Raw genomic sequence first — 17,093 nt, 5'->3', positions numbered from 1 at the left:
TTTACGACACCTAATGTGTTTTACAGATTATTTTTTGTGGCACCCACTAATTAAAACTAAACTACATTTCTTAAGTTGTGGTTTTTAATCTTATTTGAAGTTTACAATTATTTAAAATACTAAAATAAATAAACAAAAATTTTAACACTACTAATTGTTTAGAAATCGAACTAGGAGAGAAATTTAAACCTAGCATTGTAGGCTTAACAATGCTTAGGAATAAGATCTATAAGTCCCTCATTGAACATTAAAGCAAAACAAGCTTAAAATGCAGCTTGTCAATCACAAGTCAACCGTGTATTTGTTCCCTTCAAAGTGTCCCCTCATTTCCACGTTTCGCTAATCCTGGCAAGGCTCAGAAGTATGCAACACACAGCTTTTTTCGCAACTCCTCACAACCACTGACTGACAAGAGCCTCTCGAAACTGACTACAGTCCGCAGTGCTCATCAGAAACTAACCATAGCACACACATCCACATCTGTGGTCATTCCAGTCCAAATGGGGACAGCGAAAAAAAAGGAAAAACTGCAAACAAACAGGAGTTGTAGAGCCTGGTCAATCGTCGGCGTTCAGCGTCCAAGTCAAGGACCATTGCCTTGCCCTCAAGTGGAACTTCGCCCTTCCATTTTTGTTTCTATGTAAATTTTTTTCTCCGCCATTCGCTTTGGTTTGCATTTGTTTTGATTTTCCCCACCACCCTTCACTTTTTTTTTTTTAATTTTTTTTTGTTTTTCGGCCACGCTTTGCGCGGAAATGTAAATTAATTGGTCTAACAAAGTGCACTTCAATTGTGCTGCGGGCATGTGTTGTTATAGTTGTTAGTTTGCGTGTTCTTGTTGGTTGGGTTTTTCGTGGAGTTTTTCATTTCTGGCCGGGCGATCATTAAAGTTTCGAGTGTTCCATAATGCAGCCAGCATAACATTTTTTAGCGGTTGACTTTTTTGACTTCTCCATAATAATTTTAAATGGTTATGGATTTTTTATAAAATGAAAATTGCCTTTTTGTAGTTCAAATTCTGTTTTTTTTTATTTGGAGTTAGGTGTATTAAGAATTTTAAGGACGTTCTTATTCGAGTTTAAAGCGACATAGTTTTAAAAGTAAAAGTAAATAAAAGTTTTTAGAGTTAAAAAAAAAAATAATTATGAACTAAAGACACAAATGAAAGATAATTGAGATATTCTTATAATAACAATACATTTAGTACATTTTAAATGTTTCCCTTTTTTAAAAACACAAAAAATTAACATTGTAAAATATTGTTTGTATATATAACACTTATAAACATATATGTCCACTTTGTGAAACCATTTTCCGCTTACAACGTTTTAAATCATAAAATTAAACACCCACCCAAACGAGCTAGAAACATAAAATCGTTTTTAATGCAGCTTAAAGCCACGATAAATATTTTGATTGCAAACAACTAAAACCAACAAAATCCGATTCGGTGATTATACATTTTAACTAAATAGACAATTAATGCTCAAGAGAGCTGCTGGTCAAAATCTGGAGTTCCGCCACTAATCAAACTACTTTTCGAGGAACCCACGCAGCATCAACATCAACAACGGCATCAGACCATCGGTCAGACAATTTCAAGTGCTTCTAACAAACAAACTTCAAAGCCTACGCATTCTGTTGTTATTTGTTGTGAACTTGTTTTTGTATATTTTTTTTGTTTTTCGTTACTTGTTGCTCAGTCGCCGCTGCTGTTTTTGTTTCTGTTTCAGTTTCTGGGCTTCAACAGGTAAAGTCTCAAGCCCCACACGGACCAAAAAACTTGACAAGCATTCGGCGGGTTGACATTTGTTGTTTGGCTTGAGCTGTGTTGACCAATGTCGTCTCCCACACCCAGTGTCTAGTTTTCCTGGGCCGGCACCTCGAAAGTGTGGAAATCGCGTCATGAATGAGCATTTCCCCAACTCGAGACTCGTTCGCTTGAGTTGGCATTTGATAAATAATCGGCTTTGGCCCTTTCCACCAACCTATAATCTTGTTTTTTCTATGCTAAATCGTGTTAACACGTCTTGGATCTTATGTGGTCGTCTCTTCAATTCCCTCAAGAGAATTGAAAGTTTTTCAAGACTTCATTGTATTTCAGCTTCTGTGTAAGACTCAAAATCATTGAGAGGCAATGTTTTTTGTGGAGTATTTAAAAGACTTAAGATCTTAAGTAAATAATTATCTGGGTTAAGGTTGAGTTGCAGCACAAAAAATAAGAATGACACCTGAAGTCTTCGTTGAGATGATAATAAACTATGACAATTTATTTATCTTTAGTAGTATTGCTTAAGTTTTTGTACCTTGGAACATGTGGTAATTAATTACATGGTTAAGAGATTACGAAAAAAGGCGTAGTCATAATGGCATCGAAATTTATAAAATAAAATTTTAAAATACTATGAAGACTTTCTTAATTTTTCCACAAAAATGTTAAGTTATCAGATTCAATAAATAAATTTGACTATGCTTTATCAATGAAAATTCAATTTTTCTTTGGCCTAAAGTTCATCAAGAACATTAACAAAGTTTTTGTTCTCCTAATTCCAATAAATGTAAGCTTTTTTCTTAAGTTAGACAATTTTGTAAGTATAAAATTCCTCCCGAGTTTCCTATTTTTAAATCCTAGTTAGAAATTCTTAATACAATCATGTCTAAAAAATTTGTTACACTTTCCAAAACATTTGTTAAACACAAATTTTTTGGCACTTAGGACTTTTTCGAGTAAAGCTATTTTCGCTTTCATTTTAATATTCCATTTGTCTATTTCATAGATGTTTTCGGTAGAATTAATCGGCACTAGAACAATTCTTAAGGCGATTATAATTGCCAGTGAGTAGAATTTTTATAAATTCTACATAAAATTTCAATTTCACTTTGCGCAAAGCGCACACAAGCACAGGGTCATTGTATGTGTGGTTGAGTGAAATATGTGTGCATAATTAATGCACATTTCACTTTAAAATGCACAGGCACACACACTCACAAACGAGCAATGCACATGCACTCGCATACCAGCACACACACACATGCACACACTAGCATACAAAATGGCGACGGCTGTGACGCCTTTTCCGCCATTTGCTTTGAGCCGAGATTTGTGTTTAATTGTTGCATGGCGAATTTAATTTGCATGTTGTTGTTCTCTGAGTGTGTGTGTGTGTGAGTGAGCATTTGTTTGTTTGTGTTGGTGAAAGTGCAATGCACGCCTCCAAGTAGACCACGTATGAAGTTTCCTTATTTATTTCAAGTTTTTTAAAAAAACCCTTTCAAAATTTTAAGTATATTTTTAATTTTATATTTTTTGTGCATATTTCTATATATTTCTGTTATACTTCTTTCCGATTTTTGTAGCGATTTCTTTGGAAATGTTAACCAAACCCGGAACCGGTTAAAAAGAGTTGTGCCGCTTGGCGTTTTCCGTTAAACACGCGCGACCGGGCGCATCTCAAAACACGAACTGAAATCCGAATATGAAAACTCGACGCCAGCATCCACAATGGACGCCGGCAGCGACGTTGGCAGAGGCAGCGGCAGCGGCAGCGAGTTACCCGGAATGGAATCCGAAATAGCTAAAGTTCGTTCGTCCATCGGCATCGACAGCGAACTTCGTGGACCGACGATTTTCCACATGTGGGAGTCGGCCATTTCCCGAGATAATAACAACAACAGAGAGCGAAAATGACAACAGAGCGCGCCCCCGAAAATAATTGGAGACTTAGAGAGCTTTAGGTGTCTTGCACCGAACAGCCGGTTGGTACCATTATTACCTACCGGCAAAATAAACAAAAACAAGGAACACTAAAATATGTATTCGACTAGTGAGAGCTCTCACTTTGAATTAAATATTAACAAATTAACCTAATTTGGTCTTTCAGAAGAGTAGGTAAATAATTATGTATTAAATATGTATTAATATATTATATATAAGTCCTGAATTTGTATATTTCAAACAATTACTTTGTAATATTAATGTTGTTTTTCATTTTATTAAAAAACAAATAAAAACTATTATATATATATATATATATATATATTCAACAAAATAAATAAATAATTATTTTAAAAATTTTTTAGCAATTATTTTAAAATAATGTATGGCAATCCAATAGTATTTTTAATTTTCCCTAACTTTCTGTGTTTTAATTTAAAAGGCCAGCTACTATAAAACGATTTCAAGCCAAAGTCCACATTTTTGAAAACGCAAATAAGGCGTCTAAACAAAACCAAATGTGGAGACTTTTTCTTCCCAATATAATGCACGAAATAGTGGTAGACACATTCAGCTTTTGAGGAAAGTGGCGTCTGCGCAATGACAAATTTGTGAAGAACTACATTATAAAGGGAACATTCTATGCTCTGGTATGATATCCTGTATTTAAACCAACTGAAAAAGCTTTAAGTAAAAGCTTTCTAAACCAAATTTCAATTTAAATTGAAGCAGTTACATTTTATTTTAAATATCAGATTTTAATTAACTTAAAATCATTACTATGAATATACATATATACATCAACAAAAATTTAAACAAAATTTGGTTGGAAAAGATTATTTATAGGTTTCTAGATAATTATAAAAAGTCTTTACAAAAACTGCATAATTTACTAGGTCTCTTTAATAATGAAAGAGATTTTCAAAAACAGCAAAGAAAGTACAACTTTTTTGTGTTAAGCTCATTAACACAACATTTATCGGTTGCCTTTTTAAAAGTCTTAATTTCAAAGCGTGAAAAATTTGCATTTGAGCCCCCCAACAATTAAAACAAAAAATAATTATAATTGAATTGAAATAGAACGGAAAAAAAAAATCCAAAAAGCTCAACGCTGCAGACAAAAGCCAGGAATATTGAAAAGAAAAGCGAAAAGCATCTTAAAATAATTATCTTAAATGGGAGAATGTAATTACCACAAAGAGGCAGGCACAGAACAATGAAAATGGGGCTGATGATGGTGCCACACCCCCACCCCCAGCCCCACTATTTTAAGCACCCCCTCATCTTCCTCAAGCAATTCAAATAAACAAACAAACAGACGCCACAACATCACTTGAGAAACGCGCGCCACGCTGAACTCTGGAGAATATTGTAAGTGGTGGGAGGGTAGTTGGAAAATAGGGAAATCGCTAGACAAAAGAGGGAGGGAACCGCCGCCCCAAGATGGGTGTCACTGATAAGTGCATCCAGCAAGTGGGCAAAACTCATTTGTGGCCACAATGCCAATTTTGATTGCAACTGCAATCGAGACATTGAGTGCTCCGAGTGGAAGGCTGCTATGGCTTCGGATTGTATACGGATTTGGATCATCATAGGCAAGTTCAAGTGGATCAAACTCAGCCCTTGATCGGCTACAATAAATTAAGCCACTTAATTGCTTACGCTTATCAAAAAGATAAGTAAAATTAAGAGAATTAAAAAATAAAACTCTTTCATGAAGACCCAAATCAAAAGGTTTGCAAGCGATTCGGTTTAAGAAAAGAAGGAATGTTTAAAAACGCTGTTTGCACTATAAGTGAAAATAACTATTAGATTGAGTAAATTATTTTTGTCATGTACAATTAATTTTTAAATATATTAATAGCAAAAAAAATTATTTTCCCTTTAAGTGAGTAACAGAAAAAATATTTCAAATTTATTTAAAAGTTTTATATTTTTCCTGATTTTTTTTTAAAATTTTAATACAAATGCTTTTAATAAGTTATATATACAGTATCCCATGACTGGTTATCATCTTTCCCAGTTTATTCTTAGATGGTCAGACAACAAAAGCGAAAGTCAATGAACTTCCACGCAAAATAAAATGTTTTTTTATACACTGCATAAATCTGTCAAGTGTCGTTAAATTGTTACAGAATGGATATATATCATTATGTCAGCAGCGGGGTGTATTTCCATTTTTTTTTTATAGAAAAAGAATGACAAGAAATAAAAAAGCCCACTTACCTTGAACATTAATGGATTGCGTTCAATGTCAGACTCAGCGTTTTCACAAAGTGTTTCCGTTTCCGAGAGGAAAGCAAGGAACTGTCAAGAGAATGTTTTGCATAAGAATAGATACAACCTAATTTTGCATTAAACATACCTGATCCATTGCCCGATCAAACGATTGAAGACTATGCACAGCCGCATGCAGTTGTTTGCCACGATTTATGACTCCATTGTTTAAATTAGCATAGCTGGAAAACAAGTTTAGGAAAAGTTTAGAGAATAGTTTGACTTACAAAAAAATATTTATAAAATAAAAGGCGTTGGCTTTACAAAAGCTTAACAATGCACAAATATAAATTAAATCAACTAATTAATAATACAGAAATTTAATCCCTCTGACATTTTAAATATGTTCAAAATCACTTGAAATCACTTTTTATGAGCTAAATTAAAACAGAATTAAGACAGTATTATTTAAAAACGTTTTTAAAATTTTCTTGACGCCTTAAAAACTTTACTAAATATCTAATTTACAAAAAAAATATTTGTTTACTTTTAAGTTACTTTTAAAATATATTAGTTTAACTACAACAACACACTTTAGGATTTCGTCTCAAAATAAAAGCTAAATTAATTGTTTAGTTTTGCTTACAATTTTTTGTTTAAATACTTATTATTTTAATCATAAACCACTTAACTCACCGTTGATTAATAACCTCCGTCATCTTCTTGATCCTGGTGGTATCATCGTTCGGATAGACAGCAATCAGTTTCTGTGTCAGCTCGTTGAAGATATCAAAGTGCTGCTTATTCTGGTGCAACTCCGCATGGAAGGACTGTCAAAGGAATCGGGCATAATTAGAGTGGATGCAAAAAATCCCAGACAGACAGACTCTCTTACCTTCTGCTCCTTTTGCTGGGCCTCCAGGATGTCGGCTGTGGTGGCAATCGTTCCCATTCGCTCGGCCCTCTGCTCCATGCGGGCCAGCCATTTCTCGAGCTCCAAACGCTTGGCCTCGAACCTGCGGTCAATTTGAGAAGGCGACACAAAGAGGGTTAAGTGGCGGTCGAGTGTTAAATGGGGGTGCCACCTACCGCTGTGAGTCGCTCAGCATGTTTTTAAGTTGGGCAGCTCGCTGCAGGACACATTGCGACGTCTCATCCCAATGCTCACGCAAACGGGTCACTGTTGAACAATTAAACGAATTACTGATTTATTCACTTGCAGTCTGGTTAGTTAACGTTAAATAAAACCATATTAAATATCAATAAGTAAACAAAGATTAGCCAGACTTTGTCGCCATTCTGTTTGGTTTATTGCCCAACCATGCAATTTAGTAGGAATAACAACTTTCGTTAGCAATTTGCTTTGCCAGCTCGGCTTCGGCTTCGGGTTCGTGTGTGTGCTGTTATGGGTTAAGCTTGAGCCCTGTGCGGGAGGCAGGTTGGGGTTAAGTTACAACACAAACACACTATCTACCCTTCGGTGTGGTTACCTTTCAGACAGCAACGCATATAATCTAAGTCCGCTGAACAGTGCGGTGCTAGGGAAAACTGTTTCAGCTCTACAAAGTCCAAAAGCAAGAAGAAACAGAAATGTTAAACCAAAAAATATAGAAACAATAGTATATTCTTAAAGATTTTATGAGTTTTATTAAAACTCAATAAATATGAAGAATATATAAAAATGGTTAAAATTTAGTAGTTGAAGTGTTGTCGGAAAAAGATACTTTTCTAAACGACTTTTGTCAACATAAAGTAGTAAGTCGTCGGAATAAAACAAACATATTTTAAACTTTTCAAAATTTTGAAAAATCGCTTTCATTTTTTTTAAATTTAATATTTACAATAGATTAATAAAATGTAAAAAAAATACCCAGCTGCCAAAATAAATATAAAAAAACATTTATTGTCAAACAAAAATATCACTCACTTGTAATGACCCTAGAATCGTATGGTTTACACCAAAGATGCAAGGATCTGAAACAACTTTGGCGAGAAATCGAACACAGAAGCCGTGACGTACAAGTGAGTTTTATTTTTAGAAAGAAAAACAAAACTCTTTTATAATCAATATCTTTAAGTTGAATTCTTTTTTTTTTCATCAAAAATATATTTTTGGGCCCTCCAAAATTTTGATTAAATTATTTAAAATATTTATTTTTAGTGAAGAAAATATTAAAAATTGAAATCGAATTGTTATTGTAAAATAAGTTTTTTACAAAATCTAAATTGATTTATTTACCTATAAAAAAACAACATTTTTACAGTATTTAAGTTAATTTGGGAATTGAGACTATTGAAGCAATTAAAATAATTTCTATTATAAGGTTGGTTTTAAAAAGCTTAAATAAAATTAAAATAAAATTAAAAGAGGTTTCCAAAGCTTGTCATTCGGTTGATATTCGATTGGAATAGATTGAGACAAGATGTAAGATGCCATTTCGGAAACCTTACCCTGAATGCCACCGACCGAATTCTGTGTGAGCTGGGTCTCGTCGTGCGACGACCGCCTGCGCATGCGCAGCTCTTCCCGCGACAATGCCCCGCTGCCGGCGGCCACTTGAGCGGCGGCAGCTGCAGCGGCGGCAGCAGCAGCAGCAGCGGCGGCAGCGGCGGCCCTCGACTGCGCCTGGTGTTGCAACAAAGCGGCGGCGGCCGCCGAGCCCGGCGATTGCCCCATGTTGTGGACCACCTGTGGCGGTATGTTGCCCAGCAGTTGCTGGCGGATCTGCTCGCGGAATTCGCTGCTCAGCGGCATTGGTGGTTGCTGCGCACCGGAAGTTGCTGAATTTGCCACCACATTTCCGGTGACTGCATTTGCACCTCCACCACCACCACCACCGCCACCACCAGTACCAGCAGCAGCGGCGGCGGCAACGGCATTTAAATTATTCTGAAAACGATGGCGACTATATTGCAGTTCTAGGGGCAAATTTCGATCCAGGGAGCGCATGTGGTGCTCAATGGTGGAGCGCATGGATTGCTCCACCTGCGAATTCGAGCTCGATGAGGAGGAATTGTTGAGCAGGGATTGCTGCTGGGCCTGGGCCCTCAGTTGTTTCAGTTCCTCGAGGGATTGTCGCGAATCACCAGCCCTGGACTCATCCAGGGATAGGTTTCTCTCGTAGTTGGCCGTTCTTAGATTCACCGAGCCACCGCCCAAATGTCGAGTGCCTGCCGCTAGACTAGCCTTGAAACTCAAATCGAAATTGTTTTGCACGGCGGCCTCCATGTTCCTTAGATTCATTTGCTCCTGCATGGCCCGCTCCATGTTGCGCAGGCCACTTTCAATTCCTCGCAGTGCATCTTCCGATCCGAACTCCTCCGTGGGCGAGGCTATGGATCTATGGTTGATTTTCTTCGCCTCACTGGCTCTTGTGGGCGCCGGTGAGGGCACGGGATTAAGGCCATTCTTGGAGCTCTGTTCGCTGAGGGCCGCCACTGCGGATTGGAGGACCAGTGGCGGCGGTGGGGGTGGCATTTCAAAGGGATTCGAACACCGTCGGGCGGCCATTCCCTCGGCGGAGAGGGTTGAATGCTTTTCGGGTGGCGGCGGTGGTTTGTCCTTGAACTTCATGCCGGCCAGAGGGGAGTTTTGTGCTGAATTTTGAGCGGAATTTTGCGTTGATGCGGGTTTTCTGGGCAGCGGCGGAGGTTGCCTCATGGGTGGCGGTAATCCTGGCACCACCATTGTCTGACCATCGGGCATACTCTTTAGACTGTGTCGTTTAGGGGGTATTTCCGGTGGTGCCGCTCGATCGCTGGCGCCCCTGGCGGGGATCGCCGGCACCGGACGACTCTGGGTGGGCGGCAAAGGGGGCGGGGCACCGGTTTTGTGGGTCGGCAGTGTGTTAACCATATGCTGCTCCTGCGAACCCTGCTTCCGCAGCAATTGCTGACCTCTAAGTGCCGCCTGGGCCGCCAATTCCGAGTTGATGCGAGGTATCTCAGGTGCGAGTTTTGGTCCGGGTGCGCCCGAATCATCGCCACCCAAAGTGGGCGGAATCGGAGGCGGTGGTTTGGCAGCCATTTCAGTTCTCCACTCCTCTCTGCTTCCTTGTGCGTTTTACTGGATTTTTCCGGGCTTTTTATTTTGAAATTTGTATGCGTTTGCAGGCGTTTAACACTTCGCTTGATTTGCGCGCCGCATTATGTGCGAATTTACTCAATTTGAGTCGAAATAAATGTATAAAAAAGTGTATAAAAAAGCGGCACTGTTGACATTGGCAAAATGTTGATTGTTAATGGTAAACATAAGCTCCACCTTTCTCTCTCTCTCTCTCTTTATATTTCTCTCTTTCTCACTCTCTATTTTGGATTTGGGTTTGTTTATAAAACGTGCCGGAAACTTAACACTACCACCGACCGCAAGCAAATACTCAAAAGAGCAAAACAAACAGAAGAGAGTGCGAAAAATGCTCTTAGATTCTCACTCTCTATATTGCTTTCTATCCAACTTTCTTCTTCTTTAACTGCGCCGGCTGGCTCTCGTTGCATACTTTTTGGCGCTGTCTGCTTTACCGGCTCATTCGCTGGCTACAGTGCAAACTAGCTAAGTGGGAAACTTATACAATAATTTTTGCCACTTTTATTTTACAGTATTTCAACACAATTTTTTCTTACAATTTCAGAGTTTTCTTTTGGCCTTATAATCGGTTTAATTTAATTATTTGTTATACCTGTTATGCCTGTATTATGATTTTGTGTATTAATTTATATGTTTTTATAAATTTATTGGGTAATTTTTTTAAATCTTCAAATAACTTTTTTTCTAGGTATGTCTATGTACGTTTCAATCGAGGTGGCGAAAAATCAAAACAGTCGGCGTTCTTATTTTTATGACTATTTAATTTATTATACACTCAGAAAACAAGATTCCTTGATTTTAAAAGAAACAGCATTTTTTTTTTCTAAATATGCCTATGAACGTTTGAATCGAGGTGGTGAAAAATCAAAACAGTCGTCGTTCTTATTTTTATTACTAAAACTTGGGTCGCTAATTACAAAATTTACTTTCAAATTTATTGTTCACTCAAAAAAAACAAAATTCCTTGATATTAGGAAAAATTGCATTAAATTTGAGCCTTCCATACAAAATTTGGGAAAACATGACCTAAACGAATCTTAAACTAAATTTTTCCTAAAATCAAGGAATTTGTTTTTTTCGCAAATATAAATATATATATATATATAAATAAAAGATTTCAAACGTTGAGAAAAAGAAATATAAATTTGACTTATTGCCTAGACACACATAAATATTGCCAAAGATGTATAATATAAATGGCAAAAACTTCTTTGAATTTTTTTTCAAACCGAAATCTTAGCTAGGTTCTACTGTTATGTTCTGGGCAGGCTGTTCTGCATACAAAATCAGTGGGCAACTGGCAATGTTTTCACGCACTACGAAAACGCTCCTGCTGCTGCATTTAACTTTTGGCACCTGCAACAACGAAAACCCAGACATGTAGTGCGCTTTATTGTGACCCCGGCTCCACCAAAATCCTCCTTTGGCAAACCCCATCCAGTCACTTCCTTGGTGGCAGGTGCATTTAACTTCTGCCACAGACACAAACACAGACGCTGGCACACCAGCAAACAAGTGCAGACAACAATGTCGGGACGATGGCCATTTGGCTTACAGCGCATTTCAGTTTCCACTTGTGATTCTTTTGTTGCCCGTGTGCCACTGTTGCCTGTCATTGCAGCAGTGGCAGCACAGCAGAAGGACTAAAAACTATTATCCAGACGAATCCTTCTGGCAACTGAGGATCCTGAGTCCTTCCTTCCTTCCGCCACCGACTCGACTCTTAGTTAATAGCTTTCTCGCTGTAATTTTTACGGCCGCGCCTGCCGGCTTCTTGATTATGCAGCCGTCGCCAGGATCTATTTAATTTATGACAAAAGTTGATTATTTAAAACTTCACTGCCAGCTGGAGAAAGTTTCGCTGTTCCATTTTTCGACTGTCTCACAATTGCACTCAATTAGCTGAAGGCTTTGCAGAAAGTTATGCAAAGCGGATTACCGGACAGAAAAGTGACAACTAATGAAAAAGGATTGTCAAAAGTTCTAGCAGATATGTCCAGAAAGTAAATAAAATATATTAACTATCAAACATTAAATGAAGTTTATTCTCAATGTTTTAGTTTTCAAATCGTTGACAAATAAACTAGAATGATTATTTCAAAAATGAACAATAACTTCTAATTTTAAATGTGTATCGACAAACATAAAATGGTATATATATATTGTATTCCTACCTAATGAGAAAATAATCTTTATTCAAAGCTTCTCTAGTCAGTAGTACTCTAATGGTTATTTGGTGTGCCCATGTCACCAACCTTCCATTCATCAAATGCAAACAAATCTGATGAATTAAGTATGTATTATTCGTCAAATTTTCAGCACTTATCGACAATATGTTCCACATTCGACCGACCACTGACTTGATTACCCCAATCACAAATGCGTTTGGCAGGCCGCTCACAAATAAGCTTCAATAAATTCAATACCCATTTTTGTTGGCTTTTCTATTTCCTCGCTATCCCTAATAACACAATAATGGCCTCGATAATGAGAGCAATTTTTCCACGACACTCGATTGACACATCCATTGTTCTAGGCCCTACCAATCATTAATCATATTTACCCCTCGGCAAGTGGCTTATTCTCTAAGAGAATTCCGACAATTTCTCATTTTAAGTTTTCAGCTGGGACTAGGAAACAAATTTTGCTTATAAATAGCCAGAAAGCATGCTATACGCTGAAGCTTCGAACTTTGCGATGGGGAGGTGTGGCTGGAAAATGGGGGGGCCAGGGATTGTTGGGGGTAGATAGATAAACTATTTTTATACAAGACACGTTTTCTGCGATGAGATGCGGGCGAAATAATGGCGATGTACAGGCGAATGAAATGTTTTGCTGTTCCGCCTAAAAGTATGCAATCAAGTCAAATAACTTGAGTTGTGGGTTCCGGCAAAATGTTTGTTGTTGAATATGTATTATTGTTAAGGTTGTTATTTTAGTTGTTGTGGTTAAATTTTTAGCTGTTGCTGACTTAGTTTTTCGAGTACACAAGAAAAAACAATTCAATTTGGTTTTATTTTGTCGTGCATTTTCACAGAAAAATTATCAAAAATTTTTAATTTTTACTGATATTAAATCAATAATATTTTAAATTAATTGTACAACTTATTTAAATTAGTTTTTAGTGAGATTTGACACCAAATCTAAGATCATTTTTTCTGTGTAGTTGTTGCTTTGGTTGTTGTAGTAGTTTATTTGTTGTTTTTTGTTGAAGTTGTTATTTTTGCCATTTGAGTGAACGCCAGGCTTCCTTGTTTTTTTTCTACGCTTTCATTCGTTTCTTTTTGCAAACGCTGCTGTTTTTGTGCTTCGCCTGGAGTGGACTCCAATGGATTCCTAGACGCACACACGTACACTCACTCAAGCACACTCGTACATACACATTCACATTCGCACGCCTTAAGTTATGCTTCAATTTTTTTTCCGCTGCTCTTCAGCTTCGTTCCGTGTAATTTATCGAAACACATTCATTTCTCGCCATGATGTGAGCAACAACAGCAAGAACAACAACCACAGCCATCAAAAACACGCCCACTTTATTTGGCCAGTTTCTATTGTTGGATGTTGTCTGCTTTTTGCTTCGCATGTAGTTGTTTTATTGAAAATTTATATGCAAATTGAGCATGTACTTCTTTATTGGTCTGTCCTGTTTGATTATTCATTTGTAATGGCATTTTATATTTTTCTATAATTAATTTCTTTGGAATTATTATGGGTATATAAAGAGCTTTTCGAAATTCATATCAGAGTTTAATGGCATTGTGGATTATACTTGTTAATTCGGGATAAATTACTTTTTGAATATATTAAACGGGAATTCAAAAGTATGTGTGAAAGTAGCTAATGACACAAATTAAATCCCATGAATAAAATCATGTTTTTAAGAGTATTAATAGGTGTACATTTTAATAGATAAAACAATAAATTATGAGTGGGTAGTTTGAGTTATTGATAGCGAGACTAGAAAAACGATATTTCGTTGATTTTATTTTATTACGCCTTTTCTACTTTTAAAGCAGATGAGATCCCCAAAAAGTTAAAAAACTTATTTATATACGTTCTTATCGAATTTGCCAATTTATTATGCTGAATAATTTAACTTGTTTTCATAAGGAAACAGAAATTTTCTTTATTTATCTTGCAAAATTTACGTTACTTTCTATACTATTTATTTATTTTTCTCTGGTCGCTTCCTCCATTTTTTTGTTGAACAACATTTTGCGGCTTTTTGCCACCCTCACGTTTATTGATTTACAAATACGGCGGAGAGAGAATGAGACGGGTAGCGTGAGTGAGAGAGAGAGAGAGAAAGGGGAGCAGGGCAGGGCAATAGGCCGCCGCAGACACAAAACTTTAAATGCCGTTTTGTGGTTTGACTTTGCTTTGCTTTTGGCTTGCTAGCCCCACTAAAAAATTTCACCGCACACACACTATTAGTTCTCTAAATGAGATAAATAAATTTCTTGTTTAATTTACAAATTTGTTTGGGCAGTATAATTCTTTTTTGTCGGAGACTTTTACGCGACGCGCACGGTGCAGAGAAATCGTGAATGGCTCTACGGGATTTATTTGGAAATGGAAATGGATTTGGATATGGAGGAGTTTCACAACCGTTTGTACGCAGTCAGAGCCAACGAATGTCCTGGCTGACTGTTCCCAAAACTACGGACCCCAAAGGCGGACAAAGAGCCAAATAGGGGAGAGAGACAGAGAGAGAGAGAGAGAGAGAGCGAAAGTCACGGCGTAATTTCAACACGGAACCGCTTTTTTACCGCTCTCCAAGAGCGGCAAGTCAGCAGACCAGCAACCCCCAAATGGGTAAACAAAAGGTGAGTGGCAAAAAAGGGGAGCGTCCGGGTGCGGGGGTGGCGGAGTGGACGGGCTGATAAAGCAACCCCAAAGCAAGTTAACTAGCAAAGCACTGAGAAAAATTTGATCTTGAAGTTAAGTATGCAGAAACAAACTATTAAGCCAATGCGTCGTAGCTTGAAATAATTGAAACATTGCAACTTAACAAGGGCCTATGTGTTTGTCTTTTAGAATGATTACCAATTTTAAAAATTTCTTAATGCGATTTTAATTTTTTAAATTTTACCAAAAAAAAATTTTTATAGTAAATATCTTTGAAAATCTTATTTTTTGTTAGGCAGAGTTGTTTGAAAAATACAAAGAATTTTAGCCTATTGAAATATTTTAGTATTTTTGATTATGACTTTAGCATGTTCCTCTTAGAAATCAAAAACTCATCATCATCACTACCTAATAGTAGTCTTTGATATATTAAGTGGCGAAAACCCTTTAAAGAACAAAAGGATTAACAACAGATTTCTATTTCAAACTAAATAAAAAGTTGATAAAAAAAATGTTTTAACAAAGATACCTTTATATATTTTAATACATATTAGTTACTGAAGATTTAAGTCATCTAAATATTTTATGATACAATTTAAAATTAATCTTTAATTCCCTTAGTAATTTTGAAACACTTAAAAACACAGCAGTAGACTAAAATATATTAGATGCACAAAATCCAATTGAGAAGCCGATGTTTCATAATAGATTTTAATATGACTTATTTTTAAACCACATAAGATTATTTTCATACCTTTGAGGTATTTCTTTAATACTCATTTTATAGAGAAATTTTTCTTAACCAAAAGTCTAAAATTCATGTAACAATAGTTTAGTTTCTATTGTCTTTTTTTTTTGGGTGTACAGATATTTTAAAATAAAATTGCAGCTGATAATTCGCCCAGTGCACACATCCACCACCCAGTGGGACTCTCTTAAGCAAACTTTCTCCCCATTTCTCCAATGTTCTCTGTGTATTGAGTTGACCGGCATTCCGTCAGATTTCTCCGGCCGCTCTCTGGATCTAATGGCATTTGTTTTGCTAGGGTTCCGTGGGGAACATGCGCATTGCGATGCGATTTAGCCGGAAGACATTCAACCTTCCTGCCACATGTTGTGCGTACGTCTCTGAACCTTGACAACTGATAAGGATTATTTTTGCACAGGGTTGCAGCAGCACCCTCCGAGCGAAAGAGAAGGCTAGAGCCAGGCAGACAGAGACGGGAAGAGAGCAGATTGAGCGGTTCGTTGTGCCATTGATGGAATTTGATGTTTATGTTATTGTGGCCTTAGATGTAGATTTTCCTTTATGGGTTGCGCTGCCAAGAAAAATGCTTAGTGAGCATTGGCCTTAATTAGTTGAGGAAAAATATGAGAGGAAAATGGAGGATGGCAGACGAATGATAAGAAAGCCATTTATGGGATTGTTGGCCAAGAAACTAGTTTAAAGGATGTGAACGTCATTCTAAGTAAAAAAATCTGAAATGCAGATAGGACTTTCAAGAAGACCGATTTCTAAAATATTTTCAAGTTTTGTTTGAAATTAAATTAAAATTGCGGTCCCAAAAGATTATTTATTTATAGTTTAAATTTTTTTTTAGTTCAAAGTAAAACAATTTTTCTCTTCAGTTCCCTACTATCTCTTTATTAAAAAAAATCCTTGTAGAAGACAAGTAAATATTCATGAATTGTTTTATAAATGTAAATTCCTTGCGGCATAAAAGAGGTTGAAGAAGCAACAACTTCATTGTTATGACCTAAGCGAGACGACGAGTGCAACCTTTTTAATGAATTTAATTAAAATTCATTAGACAACGAAAATTTTTAAGGACGTTTCGGTCATATGAGATGCCCAGAGACAAAAAACACAGACAGCGAGAGACCAGAAACAGGACACGTAGTCAGTGTTAGCCCAGGACAATTTGCGTAATGAGTGAGTGCATGGGGTCCGCACCTTTTCTCCCCTTCTGCATCCTTTATGACTTCCATTTTGCAGCAGAGAACTGGAATTTTATTTTTCTGCAGTTGAAAGAGGAGCACACAACTTGGCTTTTGCCCAAGGGAAGTCTGGGTAAGACATTTCAGGACACCCAAGGGCATTCTGTGTGACACAACCACGCACAAACAAACAATAGCACACACGCAACCTAACAGGGTTTTAAAAAGTTTTCCCAGAAGCACCTATAACCTGCAATGTTTAGACAAATTTTCCGCATATTTTCTTAG

At 37.0% G+C, this 17,093-nt stretch overlaps 1 protein-coding gene across 1 annotated transcript in view; it reads right to left on the bottom strand.

Annotated features, from left to right (window-relative positions):
- Positions 1-17,093, bottom strand: part of LOC128266569 (dystrophin, isoforms A/C/F/G/H) — a 151,344-nt gene that overhangs the window by 88,369 nt on the left and 45,882 nt on the right. Inside the window, 6 exon segments of the mRNA XM_053003159.1 lie at positions 5,942-6,022; positions 6,081-6,174; positions 6,629-6,762; positions 6,828-6,948; positions 7,022-7,112; positions 7,423-7,491. Of these exon segments, the coding sequence (XP_052859119.1) occupies positions 5,942-6,022; positions 6,081-6,174; positions 6,629-6,762; positions 6,828-6,948; positions 7,022-7,112; positions 7,423-7,491 (590 nt within the window).

The sequence above is a fragment of the Drosophila gunungcola genome, chromosome 3R, assembly GCF_025200985.1.
Source record: "Drosophila gunungcola strain Sukarami chromosome 3R, Dgunungcola_SK_2, whole genome shotgun sequence".
In the NCBI taxonomy this organism is placed as follows: Eukaryota; Metazoa; Arthropoda; class Insecta; order Diptera; family Drosophilidae; genus Drosophila; species Drosophila gunungcola.
This window is presented reverse-complemented; position numbering and strand designations above follow the sequence as displayed.